The sequence below is a fragment of the Schistocerca serialis genome, chromosome 10 (assembly GCF_023864345.2).
Source record: "Schistocerca serialis cubense isolate TAMUIC-IGC-003099 chromosome 10, iqSchSeri2.2, whole genome shotgun sequence".
Taxonomy (NCBI): Eukaryota; Metazoa; Arthropoda; class Insecta; order Orthoptera; family Acrididae; genus Schistocerca; species Schistocerca serialis.
Genome location: NC_064647.1, coordinates 251,030,930 through 251,051,848, shown reverse-complemented (window position 1 = coordinate 251,051,848; position 20,919 = coordinate 251,030,930). Strand labels below are relative to the sequence as shown.

At 46.7% G+C, this 20,919-nt stretch overlaps 1 protein-coding gene across 1 annotated transcript in view; it reads left to right on the top strand.

Annotated features, from left to right (window-relative positions):
* The first annotated feature begins 11,483 nt into the window (after window positions 1-11,483).
* Window positions 11,484-20,919, top strand: part of LOC126424730 (uncharacterized) — a 101,717-nt gene continuing 92,281 nt past the window's right edge. Inside the window, exon 1 of the mRNA XM_050087449.1 lies at window positions 11,484-11,711. Coding sequence (XP_049943406.1) covers window positions 11,484-11,711 — 228 coding nt within the window. The remainder of the gene's footprint in view (window positions 11,712-20,919) is intronic.

Below are 20,919 nucleotides of genomic sequence, written 5' to 3'. Positions count from 1 at the left end.
GTTCGGTCTTAGGTCCTTTACTGTTCTTGATATACATTAATGACTTACCATTCCACATTGATGAAGATTCAAAGTTAGTTCTTTTTGCTTATGATACAAGTATAGTAATAACATCCAAAAACCAAGAACTAAGTGATGTAATTGTAAATTATGTTTTTCACAAAATTATTAAGTGGTTCTCAGCAAACGGACACTCTTTAAATTTTGATAAAACACAGTATATACAGTTCCGTACAGTAAATGGCACAACTCCAGTAACAAATATAGACTTTGAACAGAAGTCTGTACTAAGGTAGAATTTTCAAAATTTTTAGGTGTGTCCATTGACGAGAGGTTAAACTGGAAGCAACACATTGATGGTCTCCTGAAACGTCTGAGTTCAGCTACGTATGCTATTAGGGTAAATCCAAATTTTGGTGATAAGAATCTCAGTAAATTAGCTTACTATGCCTACTTTCATTCACTGCTTTCGTATGGCATCATATTCTGGGGTAATTCATCGTCGAGAAGAAAAGTATTCATTGCTCAAAAACGTGGAATCAGAATAATTGCTGGAGCCCATCCACGGTCATCCTGCAGACATCTATTTAAGGATCTAGGGATCCTCACAGTAACCTCACAGTATATATACTCACTTATGAAATTTGTTGTTAATAATCCAACCCAGTTCTAAAGTAATAGCAGTGTGCCTAGCTATAACACCAGGCGAAAGTATGATCTTCACTATGCAGCGTCAAATCTGACTTTGGCACAGAAAGGGGTAAATTATGCTCCCACAAAAGTCTTTGGTCACCTACCAAACAGCATCAAAAGCCTGACAGATAGCCAGCTAACATTTAAAAGTAGATTAAAAGAATTTCTAGATGACAACTCCTTCTACTCATTGGCTGAATTTTTAGATATAAATTAAGGGAAAAAAACAACAACAACTTAAACATTAGTGTCATGCAATATTTTGTGTAATGTACTATCTTCCACAGACATCTTTTATTAACCTGACACGCTCCACATCATTACGAAGTGTCGTATTCATGATCTATGGAACAAGTACTAATCTAGTCTAATCCCTAATCTTATCGACGTGCGCGTGTACAGAGGGCGGTGCCGTCGTGTACACGAGGTGTAAAAATGCAGTGCATTGTTGGAGCTATCAATTGCTCTCAGGCGATTCGTGTGAAGAAGTTTCCGACCTGAATACGGCTGCACGACGCAAATTATCAGATTTTGAGTGCGGAATACTAGTTGCAGCCAGACGCACTGCAGCATTCCACTTCGGAATTCAACATTCCGAGGTCCACAGCTGCAGAGTGTGCCGAGAACACCACACGTCAGGCCTCACCTCTCACCGCGGACAACGAAGTGGCCGACGGCCTTCGGTTGGCGACGGACAGCACCGGCGTTTCGTAGAGTTGTAAGTACTAACAGACAAGCAACGCCGAGTGAAATAACTGCAGAAATCAGTGCGGGACGTTATGTATCCGTCAGAACTGTGGGGCGAAATACGGCGTTAATGGGCAACAGACATTGACGCGAGTGCCTTTGGTAACAGCAGGACACAGTCCGCAGCGCCTCTCTTCGGTTGGTGACCGTGTCGGTTGAACGCTAGACTACTGGAAAACCATGTCGTGGCCACACGAACCCCGATTTCAGTTGGAAAGAGCTTATGGTACGGTTCGAGTGTGGCGCGGACCCCAGGAAGTCGTGCACCCTAGTTGTCAACAACGCACTGTGCGAGCCGGTGGCGGCACAGTGATGGTGTGAGCTGTGTTTGCACGGAATGGACTGAGTCCCGGTTATGGTCGCTTACTTGGAGACCATTTGCAGCCATTCGTGGACTTCGTGTTCTCAAATAACGATGGAATTCTTAGGGATCGCAATGCGCCATGTCGTCGGGCCGCAATTGTCGACTAGTCATAAAGTCCGTGGTAAGTGCCGCAGCTGCTGTTTTGAGGAAATCGCAAAAAAATTCCAGAAAGCCTCCCTCTTTGATATCCTTATTTTTTTGTAGCCTAAACAAATGAAGACAATTGGTACCAAACATTTTTTAGAGTAAAGTTACTGTAAAACATTTAACAACAACAAAAAGAATTGTTGATGGAACAAAACAAGAACAGGGCTAGGTGCCAACCTCTCTAGCATAAAAACCGGACTACATCTACATATCTGTAAATAAAGGGGTGTGGGAAGGATAATAATAATAATTTTACTATTATAAAAATCTAGAAACTACTGTTTACAGTTTTTCTATAATAACTCTACTATTATGAAAAGTCAGTTAGCCATACAGAAGTGCTGTGTCAGCAAACAAACTAGTTAAAGAACAAAGACAAAATCAAGCGCGTTACTACGTTCTTACAAGTTTCATTTTAAAATAAATACCTTTTACAAAGTTTAAAAAGTTACTTTTTGTATTAATTTACCACTATTTTACAAACAAAATATTACAATGTTACAGTCTATAAACAGCTGCTTTGTTTACTCAGTCATAATTTCGAAACCAGTTTGCTTCTTGTTTGAGATAAGGTATCATCTTTTTTAAGTCCTTCTTCTCACTTTTCAATCTGGCTGTTAGTTCCAGCTGGGGGAGATCCAAGCCTTTTATGGTTTCCATCTTCACACATTTTTTGAATACATTCGTTTGCGTCCACGTTTCAACATCATTGTTTCTTTTTCTTTTTTTTCTTTTTTAAACACTTTTCCTTTGGTTGGTTTTGGAAACTTGGAGCCAAACGGCCTTGGAAATTTCTAACTTTTTTGTGATGAGGTTTTCTTAAGCTACTTTGGAGAAGTCATAAAAATCATCATCGTTCATCATAGTGGTTAGAAAAGGAGTTTTGCTATTTGCATTACAAAAAAACTCTCACAAAATCCAAAGGAATTCACATTTTTCTACCCTTTTTCGTTTTTCAGTTAGAGCAAAGTCTCGGTCACAGGTTAAGTATGAGAGTCCAGAGACGACACGTTTGTGGTGAACTTCGTCAAAGAAATCATTGCAGACCAAATATATTCACAGGAACTACACCATTTGATATTTATTTTGGCCGCAGACTACAGTATTAAATTTTTTCTGGGTAATTTTCCTTTTGATCCCCTTAACACACAGCTCACTATTTCGTTGCCTGCCCTGCCACTCATGCCCTCGTGCCAAATAAACATAAGACCCTTATTATTATCTGCCATATGCAATCCCAAATTATAACGAGAAAGTTGATGTAAATAATACATTTGGCAGTGTGACAATGTTGGCAAACAGAAAACCTGTTGTAAATCTATGGATACTGTGCATGTATCACTTGTAGGAGTGGTAGAATATACATGATAACTTTTTCAGCGCGTCTCTGATGAAATTCTAGTGAAGTACGATGTACAGCTCTATTTTTTGAGTCATTCAACATCTTACTTTTAAGCAGATCACATGTGTTACGGGTATCTTACCTTGGGTGGTGAAATCTCAGTTTGAGAAAGTGTTCTTTCAATACTTTTTTGTAGTACAAATATCTAATGTTTGTGTTTGGATAAAGCATAACAAAAGCCTCATACATTCTGTTGTAATTTAATTCTTGGCTTAAAAGTAGAAGGTAGCTTTTAGCCCTTGTGTAATGGCTTTCGTCCTTGGGGAAACTTTTGATGTGTTCGACAATGCGTTTTACATCAGCAGCTGTATATTTCCTTTCATTGTTTTTGTTTCCCCTACGTACAATCTACATCTACATGGATACTCTGCAAATCACATTCAAGTGCCTGGCAGAGGTTTCATCGAACCACCTTCACAATTCTTTATTATTCCAATCTCGTATAGCCCGTGGAAAGAACGAACACCTATATCTTTCCGTACGAGCTCTCATTTCCATTATTTTATCGCGGTGATCGTTTCTCCCTATGTAGGTCGGTGTCGGCGATGTAGGAAACATCACCACTCTTTCTTGCTTTCATCAAGGTTTCCACTCTTCGCCTGGCACTTTTGTGTATTTCCAGAAAGGGCCGGCCGGTGTGGCCGAGCGGTTCTAGGTGTTACAGTCTGGAACCGCGCGACCGCTACGGTCGCAGGTTCGAATCCTGCCTCGGGCATGGATGTGTGTGATGTCCTTAGGTTAGTTAGGTTTAAGTAGTTCTAAGTTCTAGGGCACTGATGACCTCAGAAGTTACGTCCCATAGTGCTCAGAGCCATTTCGAAACAGAAAAGATTTTTTGGAAGCTTGAAAATGTCCGCCTTCATCATCAGCAACTATATAAAAAGCACTAGCCTGTCTGCGACTCTCCTCGGGTTCTTCGTAAGAACCATGACGCGATCTTCTGACATCGGATACACTTACGCTTCCTATCAAATAAGAGTTTTGCTTAACATTATCAGCTAGTTCATAGAACTGATTGATTATATTTAACTTGTTTTCCAATGCAATGTCTCTACATTGATAGCGGCACCGGCATGAAACGTACAACAAAGAAACACGTGAATTAGAGGCATTAAATAATTTGCGACTGCCACGAATAACCTGTTTGTTACTCTGCAAAGTTGGTGGGTCAACTATAGTCCAGTAACAATGTGAAACATAACCTAACGTGGTCTGCATAATCTAAACATAGGTTAGCTTAAAACGCCACAGAAAAATTATAATCAAGCGAAGTTCTTCAAAAAAGCCTTATTCCTAAGGCGTTAAAGTTATCATACACACTTACCTCATCAGGTGGAGGTTGTTCTTGAGATACAGTAAGTTTCTTATTATTCTCATACGGTTTTCCCTCGGCTCGTAGCTTATTTATTTGGGAAACACTACCTTCACCCCTTTTCCGACGTTTTCCTGTTTCATCCATCAGATAAACCACAATATTAAACACAGCAGACAGGACTAATCACTGCAACTTGAACACAATCTAACCTCAAACTAAAAACAACAGCACGGGCACACAGCCCGGATTTAGTTTCAGAACAGGTGGCACTTGGCACATGGCTCATTCTGGTGGCAATGTTGTAAACCACACACTGATTACTATAGCCCGGTTTTTACTGGCGAAGGTTAGGCACATAGCCCATATTTTGACAATAGAACGAATTTTTATATTTTTGGTACTTAGACCGGATTTTGTAATTAGTCGACAATAGTTCAGGACTGCTCTGAAGAACATTCTGGACCGGTCGAGCGAATAATTTGACCAGCCAGATCGCCCGACACGAATCCCATCGAATATATACGGGACATACCCGAGAGGGTACTTCGTGCAAGAAATCCTGCACCGGCAACGCTTTCGCAGTTACGGGCGGCTACGGAGGCAGCGTGGCTCAGAATGTCTGCAGAGGACTTCCGGCGACCTGTCGAGTCCCCGCCACGCCCAGCTGCTGCCCTACGCCGGGCAAGAGGGGGTTGGGAGGCGTCCCGCGACCCCTGCGTCACCTCAGTGCGCAACGCTAAGGAAGGCGACTCACACGACGCGTCGCTCATGACTCGCATGCTAGACACAACGGTTCCCCAACATACCCGTAAACTGAGTCGTTGTTGTCGTTCTTCTTCTGCGCTCCATAGGTTGGGTACTCTCGCCCATTGCGGCTTCGCAGTTGTCTTCCACGTGTCGTGAGCCGTCCTCGATCTGTCCTTCTCCTCGGCTGTAATCCAACGCTGCTCTGGGAAGTCTGATATTTTCCATTGTTTGTAACTGATCGCTCCAGTTCTGTCCACTATTCAACATTTCGTTTTGTATGACGCTTATGCCGAAAGTTTTTTCGCAGAAATTCAGAAACTTGCCACACAGCTCTTACAGTTTTACATAATACTATCCATGAGCAGTTATACATTTTTCCACGCTTCAAATCGCTTCGAAAATGCCTCCGTTCAAATTTGTTTGAGGGAGTTACTCAGGGCACTGTTGCATACTGCGGTAGCCTCCTCATCGGATGAGAAATGCCGCCCACAATTTTTTCCCTGTCTCTGGGAACAGCAAGGATTCACACAGCGTCCGGTGAGGTGGACAGGACGGATGCGGCAACACGCGCACTTTTTCCATCTCCGAGAAGTCCTCTGTCGTGGCAGCCGTGTGCACTGGGGCACCCGCTGTCCTGATGCAGGAGAAGGCGCCGCCTCTTTGAGACCCCCGTGTGGCCGTGACTTTCACTCGCGCACCAGTCACCTCTGCGTCTGACGTCACACGGGTGAGTCACCCAATTTGATCAAGAAAGTGGCCACCATCTTGTTGCCGACTTGTTTCAGGGCCATTATGGGACACCCTCGTTTCGTCATATCTAGCAATGTAAGTGTCTTTGGGCAGCCCTTTGTCGAATTTTTCAAGTCCATTCTCGTATGTTTTTGGGTTACTGTTAGGTAAAAAGGCATCCGAGGGGCCCATCCCTCGGTTAGGCCTAAGTGATCGCGAACGATCGTCTGCACCGCAGTCGATCCAGTAGGACCCCTTCAGTGTTCCTCAGAAGTTAAGTCCCATAGTGCTCAGAGCCATTTGAACCTTAAGTGTTACAAAATATTAGCTGAGGATCATCTTCTATCACTTTCCTCACACTATCAGTGTTTCCTAAAGTCAGTCCCGTTGATGGGCGACCGAGAAATTTCAAGTGACTTCCGATCAATTGAACATTCACGGAACCAGATCCCGATAGTGGACCTAGAAGCTGCAGACTCACCACAAAAAGGATCTAGAGAAGAGCGACATTCTTCCGCATTCTTTGTGGTCATAATAAACGTGGCCCTGCTTGTCGTGTGTCAGCACTGCTTGCGCCTTCTCTCACCGTTTGAAGTCCAGTGCTGGAGGAATCGCCACGTGCGTCTTCCAGCGCAGAAGGAAAACAGCTTGTTCAAACTGGAATAATCTCATTGTTATCAGACTTCCAGTTTAAGAGATGCTGGAAACTTCAGCCACAGCCCTCTTACTGATTCTACATTTAATTCTTTTCTAATTCTTCATTTCGTATCCTACGCATGATCGTACAACCTTTCACACTCCTTAAAAATCTCCGTTCTGCCGATTGTATTTTATTGCGCTGCGTAAGAATCGGCACCCGTGCTTCTCCGCCATAAAGCAATGTGTTTAATGAAATTACTTCATTACATTTCATTTCTGCTTCTTTCCCAACTTTATTTTTAAAAGTCGTTTGAGTGGTACGACATATTGCTTGAAATTTACCAACTTCTTGCCCAAGGTCCTTGCCATCACAAAAACGTATCTGACAGCGAAGATACTTAGAATTCGGTACTTGGTCTAAGATGTTGTCTCCTGGCACAGTGTTTCCCTGTAAAAGATATAATAACTGTTTTATTAACTGAAATTTTAATATTGTAAGACTTGCATAGGACACAAGGACTCATGTAACTCTGTCTCAGTGACTTGAATCATTATTTACCCACCTGCAAATAAATGAGTGTTTGATAATTAATTTCGTGGATCTATCAGGAATTTCCATTATATATATAACCAAACAACGGAACATCCAGGATGGAATGTAACAATATTATGAAATGCTGAGTCGCAGATAGGCACAAGAAAAAGACTCTCTCAATTATAGCTTTCGGCCGTTAAGACCTTCATCAACAATACACACACACACACACACACACACACTGGCGGAAACGCAACTCACACACACGACTGCAGTGTCAGTCAACTGAAACCACACTTTTTGCTGTGCCTATGTGCGATTCAGCATCTCCGCTGTAGGGTGAGTAGCAACTTTCCTTCTCATAATATTGTTGTGACCAGCGCATACATATAACAGTTATCTGCATACGCTGTAAGTGTTCGTTGTACATTTTTGAGATGGTTTTCGCATCTCGGGGAATGCCTTTTACGACTATGTTAGGATTATCTGAAATGGGCCTCGGCCAGAAACTAGTCATCGAGAGAATAAAAAAGTAAAATTTTCAACTATGGGCTGGTTTTCCGTTGCACAGACTACTAAAGCTGTCAAACTAGACTGTCGGTGAAGTGGCTGTGAAGTGGAAACGTGAAGGGAGCGACCGCAGCTGAACCGAGACCACGCACACGTCACGTACTGGTAGACGGGGGTAGTCGAGCACTGCGGAGGGTCACTGAAAAAATAAAGAAAACACGCCAAGTCCGCGGATGGAGACACTGGCGCCACCACAGCAAGTTATGCACAGCGGCGCCCAGCGACCGAACAGCTACTCAGCAGCCACACGTTTCTGTACAACGCTCAAGGTGCTGCAAAGAGCCACGCAATTGGTGCCGTGGAAACGGGTGATCTGGAGTACCCCGTGGCAGTCCGACAAAGGTACTGCCTGGAGATCGTCAGGAGTGGAGGGAGGGGGTCGCGGTGTCATGATGGGGGCGTGTTTCCGTGGCTGTGGTGCGGTCCCCTTACAAGCCAAGGGAAACACCTAATGCGAACTGAACCGTGCTCGGCAGAGGAACAGTTCGGAGGCAGTGACTGAGACGGCACGACCACGCACCCAGCGTCTGTGAGGCAGTGGTTTGTGGTCAGTAGTACCACCTGTCATAAAACACCACGTGCCGGGCAGTAGTTTGATGGACAATAATATTCCTGAAATCATACACAAACGGTCACCGTCTCGATCACGTCTTGAAACGTCCCCCTTAGAAAAATTATACATGACTAATCTTAAACTGACACACAATATTTTTAGCGCGACGCAATCTGACTTTCAGAAATCCCTACGAAAGAGTGGCCCTGACTAACATTAACCTATACGTTTCACAAATCACTTACCTCACAAAAATCTTCATTACTCGAACTACTGCAATACAGCGAGCGCCACTACTGCCAGCTAAATAAAAGATTCAATCTACTGAAGGCACTAGCTACTGATAGGCACAGTTAGCAAAAGAAATATTTTGATAGAGAACAAACAAAGTATTTACCTTAATATTGTTCAAAAGTCATATTATATATATCAGTTCATGACATCCAGTCTTACAAATTTACTCTTACTTAATGGGACACGTCCAGATCGTCCGCTCTCAAAATTCCGCCATCTCTCTCCCCACATCCACCACTGCTGGCGGCTCACCTCAAACTGCGCAACGCTACGCGCTGTTAACAGCCAGCTGCCCAACACTACAATAGCAAACAACAATGCAAACCAGCCACAGACTGCACACAGCACAGCCAGTGATTTTCATACAGAGCGCTACGTGGCGTTACCAATATAAAAGCCTAAACAGCCTACTTACAGTCTCTTGTGACCTGCTCCCGCCTTCAGTCTGCGCAGCGGATCATCTTGAGCTGTGGCGTCTCGGAGTACAGCGTATCACTGTTGACAAAGCTTCACTCGGTGACGTCACACCTCAAGGTGATCCGCTGCGCAGACTGAAGACGGTAGCAGCTTACAATAGAAATGATCTAGACGGTGTTCGTTTATGTATTATAAATACAAGAGATCACGATTCCTGCTACACGGTATCAATTATCAGATTCCTGATCTGCCCTGAGATCCGGCCTAAATCGAGTGTAGCACCTTCGGAATGTGTCAGAACGTCGAGACGCCAACGTCCCACATCACTGCCTTCTCTAGTCTCGGTTTCTGAGGAAGAACGGCGTGCCGTTCCTCCACGGAGATTCAGACACGTCACTGAAAATGTTTCCAGCAGTGCAGAAGTGGTCACGAAGCGGAACGGTGGACACACCTCATATTAATGTTCAGTAATTGGCGTACCATTGCATCCCACAGTGAGGTGGCGACAGTCACGGAATAGCGACATGTACTTGTACAGACGGCGGTAGTACAGTGTACACGAGGTGTAAAAGGACCGTGCATCAGCAGAGCCGTCTTTTGTACTCGGGTGCTTCGTGTGAAAGGGTTGTGGGTTATGAAGGCAGACGACCGACGCGAGTGCCTCTGCCAACAGCACGGCATCGCCTGCAGCGCCTGTACGGCTCGTGACCACCTCCCGTGGACTTTAGGCGACTGGAAAACCGTGGGTGGGCTTGCAGTGCAATCCCTATTTCAGTTGGTTAGAGCTGACGGTAGAGTTTGAGTGTGGCACGGACCCCACGGAGACGCGGACCCACGTTACCGACCAGGCACTGACCGAGCTGGTGGTGGCTCTGTCACCTGTGTCCACACGGAATGGTCTGGGTCGTCTGCTTGGCTGCTTGGAGACCATTTGCAGCTACTCGCCGTTGTTTTGGAACACGAAGACCGTGGAGTTTTCCATGGATGGCACGGCACACTGTCACCGGACAACAATTATTCTCAATTTCCTTGAAGATAATTCTAGGTAATTGGACCGAGTAATTTGGCCACCCAAATCGCCCGACACGAATCCCGTCGAACATTTATGAGACATACGCGAGAGGTCACTGGGTCGACAGAATCGTGCATCGGCAACACTTTCGCAATTGTGGACGGCTGCAGAGGCAGCGTGTCTAAGTATTACTGCTGGAAGGGGCTTCCAACGACTTGTTGAGCCCATGCCACGTCGAGTTGCTGCACCACGCCGGGAAAAAGGGGGCGCCACACGATACTGGGGGGTGTCCCATGCCTTCCGTGGGTGTGTTGTTGTTGTTGTTGTTGTTGTGGTCTTCAGTCCTGAGACTGGTTTGATGCAGCTCTCCGTGCCACTCTGTCCTGTGTAAGCTTCTTCATCTTCCAGTACCTACTGCAGCCTACATCCTTCTGAATCTGCTTAGTGTATTCATCTCTTCGTGACCCTCTACAATTTTTACTCTCCATGCTGCCCTCCAATACTAAATTGGTGATCCCTTGATGCCTCAGAACATGTCCTACCAACCGATCCCTTCTTCTAGTCAAGTTGTGCCACAAATTCCTCTTCTCCCCAATCCTGTTCAATACCTCCTCATTAGTTATGTGATCTACCCATCTAATCTTCAGCATTCTTCTGTAGCACCACACTTCCAAAGCTTCTATTCTCTTCCTGTCCAAACTATTTATCATCCATGTTTCACTTCCACACATGGCTACACTCCATACAAATACCTTCAGAAACGACTTCCTGACACTTAAATCTATACTCGATGTTAAAAAATTTCTCTTCTTCAGAAACGCTTTCTTTGCCATTGTCAATCTACATTTTATATCCTCTCTTCTTCGATCATCATCAGTTATTTTGCTCCCCAAATAGCGTAACTCCTTTACTACTTTAAGTGTCTCATTTCCTAATCTAATTCCCTCAGCATCACCCGACTTAATTCGACTACATTCCATTATCCTCCGTGAGTGTATATCAACGCTTTATGGAGCTGGGAGCCCATCTAAATCCTGCCCCCCCCCCCCCCCCCCACTCCCTCCGGGCAGATGCGGCGCTTTAGGCGCTTTTAAACCACAGCGTTGGATTCGGTGTAGAGTCAGTTTTTTTTAAAGAAATGTCGGACACCACCCAACACCTGGTCGGCCGCCGGTATGAGCTGGTCAGAGGGTGGAGCGGCGGCCGTGTGGCCCGGGGGGCGGGGTTCGAACCCCCGCGCGGCCTCACCTGACCGCGCCGCGACCTGCAGCGCACATGGGCCCCGCGCCTCCGTCCTCCCTACGCGCGCTTTCGCACACATGTCGCCCTTAATTTCACAGCAAACGCAGCACCACATCCGCGCCTCTGGCAGAGTGCGAGCGACTGTGCCGCCACGGCGTCCATTAGCGGCGGGGCCGCTCCAGCTCATCCGGCATTCACACAAGGCGCCGCGCGACGCGACGCAACACGGGTGCTCTGAGAGCGACCCGGCGGCTGTCCCTGCCAAAGGCCTCGCTGCCCACACACACTCTACACCAGACACACAGGCAGCTCTCACGGCGACTTTATTCTGATACGGCGATCGGAGCACCCCAAAACACACACATCCGACGCGGAACAAGGCCGGCGGCAACGCTTCTAAACACTGCGGCAGCTGCCTCTAGGTGACTTCTGCAGCCGACAAGTGCGCGAAATGAGAGCAGGTCTCTACACGGTGCGGACTCTGCCTCTACTGGCTGTCGCTGGAGGCGGACCCGCTGTTACAAAAAAAAATTTCAAATGTGTGTGAAATCTCATGGGACTTAACTGCTAAGGTCATCAGTCCCTGAGCTTACACACTACTTAACCTAAATTATCGCAAGGACAAGCACACCCAGCCATGCCCGAGGGAGGACTCGAACCTCCGCCGGGACCAGCCGCACAGTCCAGGAATGCAGCGCCTAAGACCGCTCGGCTAATCCCGCGTGGCCCAGCTGTTACAAAAGGAGGCGGGGAGTGCTGTGCTGACAGTAGACGAGTAGCGACTGCACAGTAGGTCGGACAACTCAGTAACTCATCTACAAGCGACGTCTCAGCCCTTCCACAACTCTCAAAGTCGATTTGATTGTGAAGGAAGAACTACAGCTTAGACGAGACCAGACACAACTCGTGTACTGACGAACCGGGGCAATCGAGCTTTGCCGGAAGTGTCCTAAAATACCGCGTGTAATCAGACGCAATAACTGTGCGTAGGGAGGTGAAAGGAGTGGAGTAAAACGGTCGAGCACTCCCCATAAGTCAAACACTGGTGCACTTCTGTCCTGAGGGACCCCAGAGGTGGTGTGGAGAGCGACTGGATGAAAAGGAAACGAGTGATTTCCAGCGACGAACCACGCCGTGTCCCGTCAGACGATTGGGCTTCCGTTCAGTGAATGCCTGGAGAACGTTATATGCGAGCATGTTTACTGTCAGCAGTGCGGACCTGAACACATTTTAGAGCACTGTGTACGTAAAGTGGAAGACAGCTTCGGAGACGATGATCGATTGCACCCTGTGTGGAGCAGCGTCTGTGACTCAGTGGTCTGCGGACGGTGACATTCCTGGAATGCGCTGGCCTGCCCAGTGTCCGGACGTGGATCCAGTGGAGCGCCTCTGTGGTGAGCCGACTTCGCTCCAGACTTGAGCCACCACCTCGTCTCGTCTCGGCTCTTGACGAAGAACTAGCTCCCCCCCCTTTCCCTCCCCCCCTCTCCCTCACACACACACACACACACACACACACACACACATTGAGTTCTCCATTGAAAGAGCCCCCTAAACTGAGACCGACATAAGAGCGAACTGTAGACACGCCCTATATTAGCGTCGGGAAACTTGTGTTGATTTACCAAAAAGTGTGTAATTTGCTAGTGTTCAAGCATCTCGTAAACTGTCAGTTGCGTCTCAGATTTATGCCGCACGCGCTTGCTGTTACGTAAGAGCTCAGCTAAAAATACACTCGACAAACACCCAGATTCGCACTTTGCGAAATTATTGGCGGACCGCTGCACTGTCAGGTCCATTCCTTCCTTTTCTGCGAGCGCAAATGACGCACGTAGAGTGTTTCACAGCGCAGGCAAATCACGTGCGTGAGTGTTTTATTGTCGCAGCCGTGAAACCGCAACTGGCAGCGAGATTCGCGCAGATGAAAAAAGACCGCAAAAGGCTTTCAATTTGTATGGGCTCCCTATTATTTTGCGGTCGATCGGCGATTGCAGTGCCAGATGGCTGAGCGCCGCGTGTGAGAAACGTGGCAGCGGCTGGCAGAAAATAAGTAATAAAAAGGGCCGGTTCACACGTCACCGACCGCTGCCGACCGCTAATTACAGGGGGGGCGGGCCTGTTCATTCAGACGCTCCCCGGCTATTGGACGCGCTTTTATATTTGTTTCGCAGGCCGTGCGGCGTCTGTAATCCCGAGCGTCGGCAGACGTCTGAAGCGCGGATCAGTTCTCGTAAACAGAGCACGTGGTGGGCGAGCTCTGATCGCGACGTCATCGACGGGAGGACAATCGATTTCCCCCGCCCCTTCCCCGCAGACAGCATCACTTACGTCGTAGTTTATTTCGATGGCGCCCACCGACATAGGGAGGAACGAACATCGTGTTAAAATAAAAGAAATCGCAGCAAATTGCAGAGAGATTTTGTAGATGTAGCAGTAGATGCAGATGTTGAGAAGGACCGAGATGTAACCATACTAGCATTTACCACCACACACTACTTTATCACATACTATTGCAATATATGAAAAGGAATATCTGTTCCTCTTCTGTGCTTTCCTATACATTCACCCGTTTATGATCAAAATTTATTGGGTTGTTATACGTCAGTCCGCGAATGTTTCTGTGGAGTTAAAAGAACCACCTACCACCCATAACGTAGAGGTTTGACTCAGGAATCTCTGGAATAATCTCAATCAAATTTTGTATGTACGTTGTAATATTAGAGAACGACTAATATTAATGTCAAATGCATAGTTTTCAGGGTCACTAGGCTAATTAGTGACAGTCAGAGCGAACTTTCACCCTTACAGTTGAGGAGATGGGGCTGTGCACAGACAGTGTCCTAGCTCCATTGTGTGGCACCTGTAGGAATTCCTATTAAATTAGGCACACACACTACGTGCTACCTGGAAAAATTTACCGTGATAGTAACACATCACTAGCACCCCAGTGTCTGAGGGTTCGGAGTGAAAAAGTAGAAGCATAACTCAGCAACGCCTGAAGCAATGGCAATCAAATCTGATCTACGCATGACTTAATTGTATTAAAATACTGTGGGTGTAAGGTACCTGTACAGCAGCTAGTGACAGAAGGCGTGATGTGTAGAAAGGTACGAGAGTGATCCGTCGGTATTTGTTTGCTACACGTCGTTGACTTACAGTATTTTAAAGGTACGGAGCACGGTGTCTGATTTGGGTTGCTCAGTGCACGCCCAACCACATCCTAAGAGGAAGCACTACAGCGAAGTAGTTATTTTGTCAGCGTTTATCGGGCCGAATCTCACGCCACAGCCCCACTGCCACAGATACACTTACAGTCGCGTGCTGGAAAACATTGAAGATTTACGCAATCGCCAGCGAATTATATCAGAGTGCTATATATACACTACTGGCCATTAAAATTACTACACCACGAAGATGACGTGCTACAGACGCCAAATTTAACCGACAGGAAGAAGATGCTGTGATATGCAAATGATTAGCTTTTCAGAGCATTCACACAAGGTTGGCGACGGTGGCGACACCTGCGACGTGTTGACATGAGGAAAGTTTCCAACCGATTTCTCATACACAAACAGCAGTTGACCGCCGTTGCCTGGTGAAACGTTGTTGTGATGCCTCATGTAAGGAGGGGAAATGCGTACCATCACGTTTCCGACTTTGATAAAGTTCAGATTGTAGCCTGTCGCGATTGCGGTTTATCTTATCGCGTCATTGCTGCTCGCGTTGGTCGAGATCCAATGACTGTTAGCAGAATATGGAATCGGTGGCTTCAGAAGGGTAATAGGGAACGCCGTGCTGGATCCCAACGGCCTCGTATCACTAGCAGTCGAGATGACAGGCATCTTATCCGCATGGCTGTAACGGATTGTGCAACCACGTCAACAGATGGGGACGTTTGAAAGATCTGCACGATCAGTTCGACGACGTTTGCAGAAGCATGGACTACCAGCTCGGAGACCATGGCTGCGGTTACCCTTGACGCTGCATCACAGACAGGACTGCTTGCGATGGTGTACTCAACGACGAACGTGGGTGCACCAATGGCAAAATGTCATTTTTTCGGATGAATCCAGGTTCTGTTTACAGCATCGTGCTGGTCGCATCCGTGTTTGGCGACATTGCGGTGAACGCACATTGGAAGCGTGTATTCGTCATCGCCATACTGTCGTATAACCCGGTGTGATGGTATTGGGTGCCATTGGTTACACGTCTTGGTCACTTTGAACAGTGGACGTTACATTTCAAATTTGTTACGACCAGTGGCTCTATCCTTCATTCGATCCCTGCGAAACCCTACATTTCAGCAGGATAATGCACGACCGCATGTTGCAGGTCCTGTATGGGCCTTTCTGGATACAGAGAATGTTCGACTGCTGCTCTGGTCGGCACATTCTCCAGATCTCTCACCAACTGAAAACGTCTGGTCAATGGTGGCCAAGCAATTGGCGTGTCACAATACGCCAGTAACTACTCTTGATGAACTGTGGTATCGTGTTGAAGCTGCATGGGCAGCTGTAACTGTACACGCCATCCAAGTTCTGACTCAACGCGCAGGCGTATCAAGGCTGTTATTACGGCTAGAGGTGGTTGTTCTGGGCACTAATTTCTCAGGATCTATGCACTCAAATTGCGTGAAAATGTAATCACTTTTCAGTTCTAATATAATACATTTGTCCAATGAATACCCGTTTATCATCTGCTTGTCCAATGAATATCCGTTTATCATCTGCATTTCTTCTTGGTGTAGCAATTTTAATGGCCAATAGGGTATATACGTGTGTGTGTGTGTGTGTGTGTGTGTGTGTGTGTGTGTGTGTGTGTGTCACATGTGACATATCCGTACACGGACGGAGCCCCGGGCGAAATGCTAGTATTACATAATTTCTACACGCATTTTTCCCTTTTTTGGTAGTAAGTCGTGTGTGTACCAAGTTTGACTAAATATACTCCTAGTGCTCTAGTCATGCTTTACATTGTAATTCGGACTGACACAGGCTCTGCGGTACCGTATTTATCCACCGACACCGGGCAAGCGACTTCAGGTAAATGCCTGCCCCGTACTGGAACACACGTAATCGGTGTCCGGGTACTTGCAGGCTGCAGCCACGTACCAAACTACGTGTGGCCGTGGACCGTGCTCGGATAGCCTAATGGTGAGGCGACGGCTCGCTTTAAGCGGGAAATCCGGGTTCGAGTCCCGGCCCGGCACACATTTTCATCGTCGTCATTCAGTTGTACAGCCGATGGTTGTCCGTATTCGTAGCTGCGAATACATTTCATTTAATTGGACAGATTTCGGCACTTTCTGCCTCAGGAGCACATCCAGCAACTACATCAACCTGTACCGAGCCCAATTATTGCTTGCACGAGGGACAGAGGTGGGCCGATGCCTTATTGACTTGCGCAGTTTGCGAAGTTCTTCCTCCTGAATAAATCATCCAATTTTTGTGATATTCTAATCGTTTGTTTGTCTGTACATGTACATCACGTCTGTCGATTTCCGTCTCTTTCGAATAATTCCTTCGTGGTGCATCGTTTCTTTGTCTTAGAGAGCGTGTGTTAGCAACGCTACCGTTCTCAGATAAGTATCTCAGTCAAGTGAACTGAAAGACACCGTATGTTGGCTACATAAGACCTGTTACGCGCGTCTGACATCTAACTCTACAGGTTTATTGCTCTTGCGTCCGTAACTAAGGATATGCAGCAGATCTTGTGAGTTACGAATATCTCAGGAGGTTATGATCGTTCATGTACGTTGTTTTCGGGTAAGCTAACTCGTAACCAGTATACAGTAGAAGTAACGGTAAGGGAAACAAACATCTGCTGACTCAGTCGTCAGTTAATGTTAAGGCTTTGGCCGGACAGTAAAGTTTAAAACTTTCACAGATGTTGATTTTTCGGCTTGGTGACGGAAAATGTACGAGGCAACAGACGTGACGTTTTGTTTGTGTGCGTAAGGGGGGGGGGGGGGGGCAGACGTGCAAAACAACTGTTCAAAGGTATACTATGTCGTTCATGTTTCAGCGCACATTTCATTTTTGAGTGTTTCACGCAGACGCTGAGCAAGAAACCAGACTAATGCGATAAGGACTCGCGCAATGGGGCTCGGCATAAGCTTAAGTACACTGAAGAGCCAAAGAAACTCGTATAGACATGCCTATTCAAATACAGAGGTATGGAAACATGCACAATACGACGCTGCGGATGGCAACGCCCATATAAGACAACAACTGTCTGGCGCACTTGTTACATCAGTTACTGCTGCTACAACGGCAGGTGATCAAAATTTAAGTGAGTTTGAAAGTGGTGCTGTAATCGGCGCACGAGCGATCGGACACAGCCGGCCGGTGTGGCCGTGCTGTTCTACGCGCTTCAGTCTGGAACCGCGTGACCGCTACGGTCTCAGGTTCGAATCCTGCCTCGGGCATGGATGTGTGTGATGTCCTTAGGTTAGGTTTCAGTAGTTCTAAGTTCTAGGGGACTGATGACCACGGATGTTAAGTCCCATACCGCTCACAGACATTGGAACCATTTTTTTGATCGGACACAGCATCTCCGACGTAGCGATGAAGTGGGGATTTTCCCGTACGATCATTTCACGAAGGTACCGTGAAGATCACGAATCCGGTAAAACATCAAATCTTCCACATAGTTGCGGCCGGAAATAGATCCTACAACAACGGGACCAACGACGACTGAAGAGAATAGTTCAGCGTGACAGAAGTGCGGCCCTTCCGCAAATGGCTACAGATTTCAGTGCTGGGCCATCAGGAAGTGTCAACGTGCGAACCATTCAACGAAACATCATCGGTATGGGGTTTCGGAGCCGAAGGCCCATTCGTGTATCCTTGATGACTGCACTACACAAAGCCTTACGCCTCGTCTGGGCCCGTCAACACCGACACTGGACTGTTGATGACTGGTCGGTCGAATCTGTCATCAATTTATATGGAGTGGATTGATGTGTACGGGTATGGAGACAGCCTCATGAATCCACGGACCCTGCATGTCAGCAGGGGACTGTTCAAGCTGGCGGAGGATCCGTAATGCTGTGGGGCGTGTGCAGTTGGAATAGTGTGGGATCCATGATGACTCTTAGATACTAGTGTGACAGGTGAGACGTGCATAAGCATCCTGCATCCATTCGTGACGTCCGCAGCTCGTGGTCGTTCGGTAGCGTTCTCGCTTCCCGCGCCCGGGTTCCCGGGTTCGATTCCCGGCGGGGTCAGGGATTTTCTCTGCCTCGTGATGACTGGGTGTTGTGTGATGTCCTTAGGTTAGTTCGGTTTAAATAGTTCTAAGTTCTAAGGGACTGATGACCATAGATGTTAAGTCCCATAGTGCTCAGAGCCATTTTTTTTCCATTCGTGTCCATTCTGCATTCCGACGGTCCTGGGTAATTCCAGCAGGACAATACGACACAGCACACATCCAGAATTGCTGCAGAGTGACTCCAGGAACAGTCTTCTGAGTTTAAACACTTCAACTCGCCACCAAACTCCCCAGACACGAACATTATTGACCATATCTGGGATACCTTGCAACGAGATGTCCCAGCCCCTCACTGCTCGTACTCTTACGGATCTGTGGACAGCCTTGCAGGATTCATGGTGTCAGTTCCCTGCAGCACCACTTTAGACATTATTTGAGTCCATGCTACGTCGTGTTGCGGCACTCCTGCGTGCTCGCGCGGGCGCTACACGATATTAGGCAGGTGTACCAGTTTCTTTGGCTCTTCAGTGTATTTACCCGTTAGTAGGCAGTGCCTCTGCAGGCTTTGGTGAGTGAGTTGGCGAGTTTCAAAATATGCGACATCCTTAGCATTTGACACGAATTTCACTTTGCTGCCTCTAGCAGGTAGTGAGAGTAAGGCGTCTTAACAGTCGCACGGACGGACTGACGGACCGACGGACGAACGGGAGAAAGAAAGAAAGAAAGAGAGAGCGAGGGAGAGTCGTGCATGTTTGATATGTATGTATTTCTTACGTAGTGTTATGTCATAATTATGTAGGTCAGTTGATGACGGTCACTTGAACGAAACGTACATCTACATACGTATTGCCGGCCGGCCAAGCGGTTCTAGGCGCTTCAGTCTGGAACCGCGCGACCGCTACGGTCTCAGGTTCGAATCCTGTCTCGGGCATGGATGTGTGTGATGTCCTTAGGTTAGTTAAAGTAGTTCTAGGTCCTAGGGGACTGGTCTTCCCTCCTGGGATTCCCAGTATTTCCGTAATACCCACGTGTCGGTTGAAACTACAAGTGACAAAGCCAGCAGCGCAACTCTGAATTGCTTCTACGTCTTCCTCCAAGGACTTGCTGGCGATCACAAATATTCGAGCAATAGATGACCTCCACTTTCCTAAACTTTCCCAGTGAACCGAAGTCCGCCACTGACCTTCCCTGCTAGCGTCCTTAAATGCTCGTCCTCTGAACAAGAGATCACGTATACTCCTGCAGTAATTCGACAACGATACGGCGACAGCGGCAGTCAGCCGCAGCTGCCGCCCACCCTGCCCGCCAGAGAGCGAGGCCGGCCGCGCCACACTTCCCCGGGACTCTCCTGGCGACAGCCTCGCCTCTGGACAACACTCGCCGTCGAGGACAACGTACGGGATTCAGTTACTCTCTGAGGCAATCGCGTGTCTGGCAACCTATTCCGTATACTTGTAGTCAGCTTCAAACAACCCTACCACAACAAAGGTCAAAATTTAATAATGATTGTGGTGTTGCTCACGCTGCTAAATACTGCATTTTCGGGCAACAACAAAGTTATTATGTGGCAGGTGTCATTAGAGCACAGTTAATAAAGTCATTTCATGTAATAATGAATAAACTAGGCACTCATCTTTTCGTGTTTCCCACGCGTCTCGTTGTAAAATCATGGCTCAATCGTCGAAAATCTAGATGGTGATGATTCCAAGCTCGGATGCAAAGAGGCCTAGGTTTTATTCTGCTATATTCAAAAGTTTTATAGATGTTTCACAAACCATTCTTGAAGATTACGCTTTTGCAGGACAATGGTGATGTAAAAAAGTAATCAGCACTCCGAATTTAAGGTACACTTCTTTTTTATTACTTTTGTTGCAGTATCACTTAACACACAAAACATCTCTCCACAATACAAAACATACTTGAAAACATCTTCCTCACTGTTAAAGTTCACATTTTATAAGCTGACTACGATATGCGTCTTTCCAACATGACGTCCAAGACTTGACTTTCTCGAGGTCCGACTCTCTAACTAATAACCGCTTACGCGTCCAAAAATCAAGAGTTACAAGTGCGACAAAGATCACAGTGACAAAAGAAAGAATACACACAAGAATAATATCATTGCAATATAAACATATCGATGAATCAAAGTACTTCAACATTAATGAAATCAAATCTGAATGTTGTCTCAGAAATATGTCAACTACTTTACAGAAACACAGTAGAATATTACTGGTATCGAGAGGTTCAGGTGAGGTGCCGTAATGGTTACTTAATTCAAGTACCATTACAAGCTGCTTT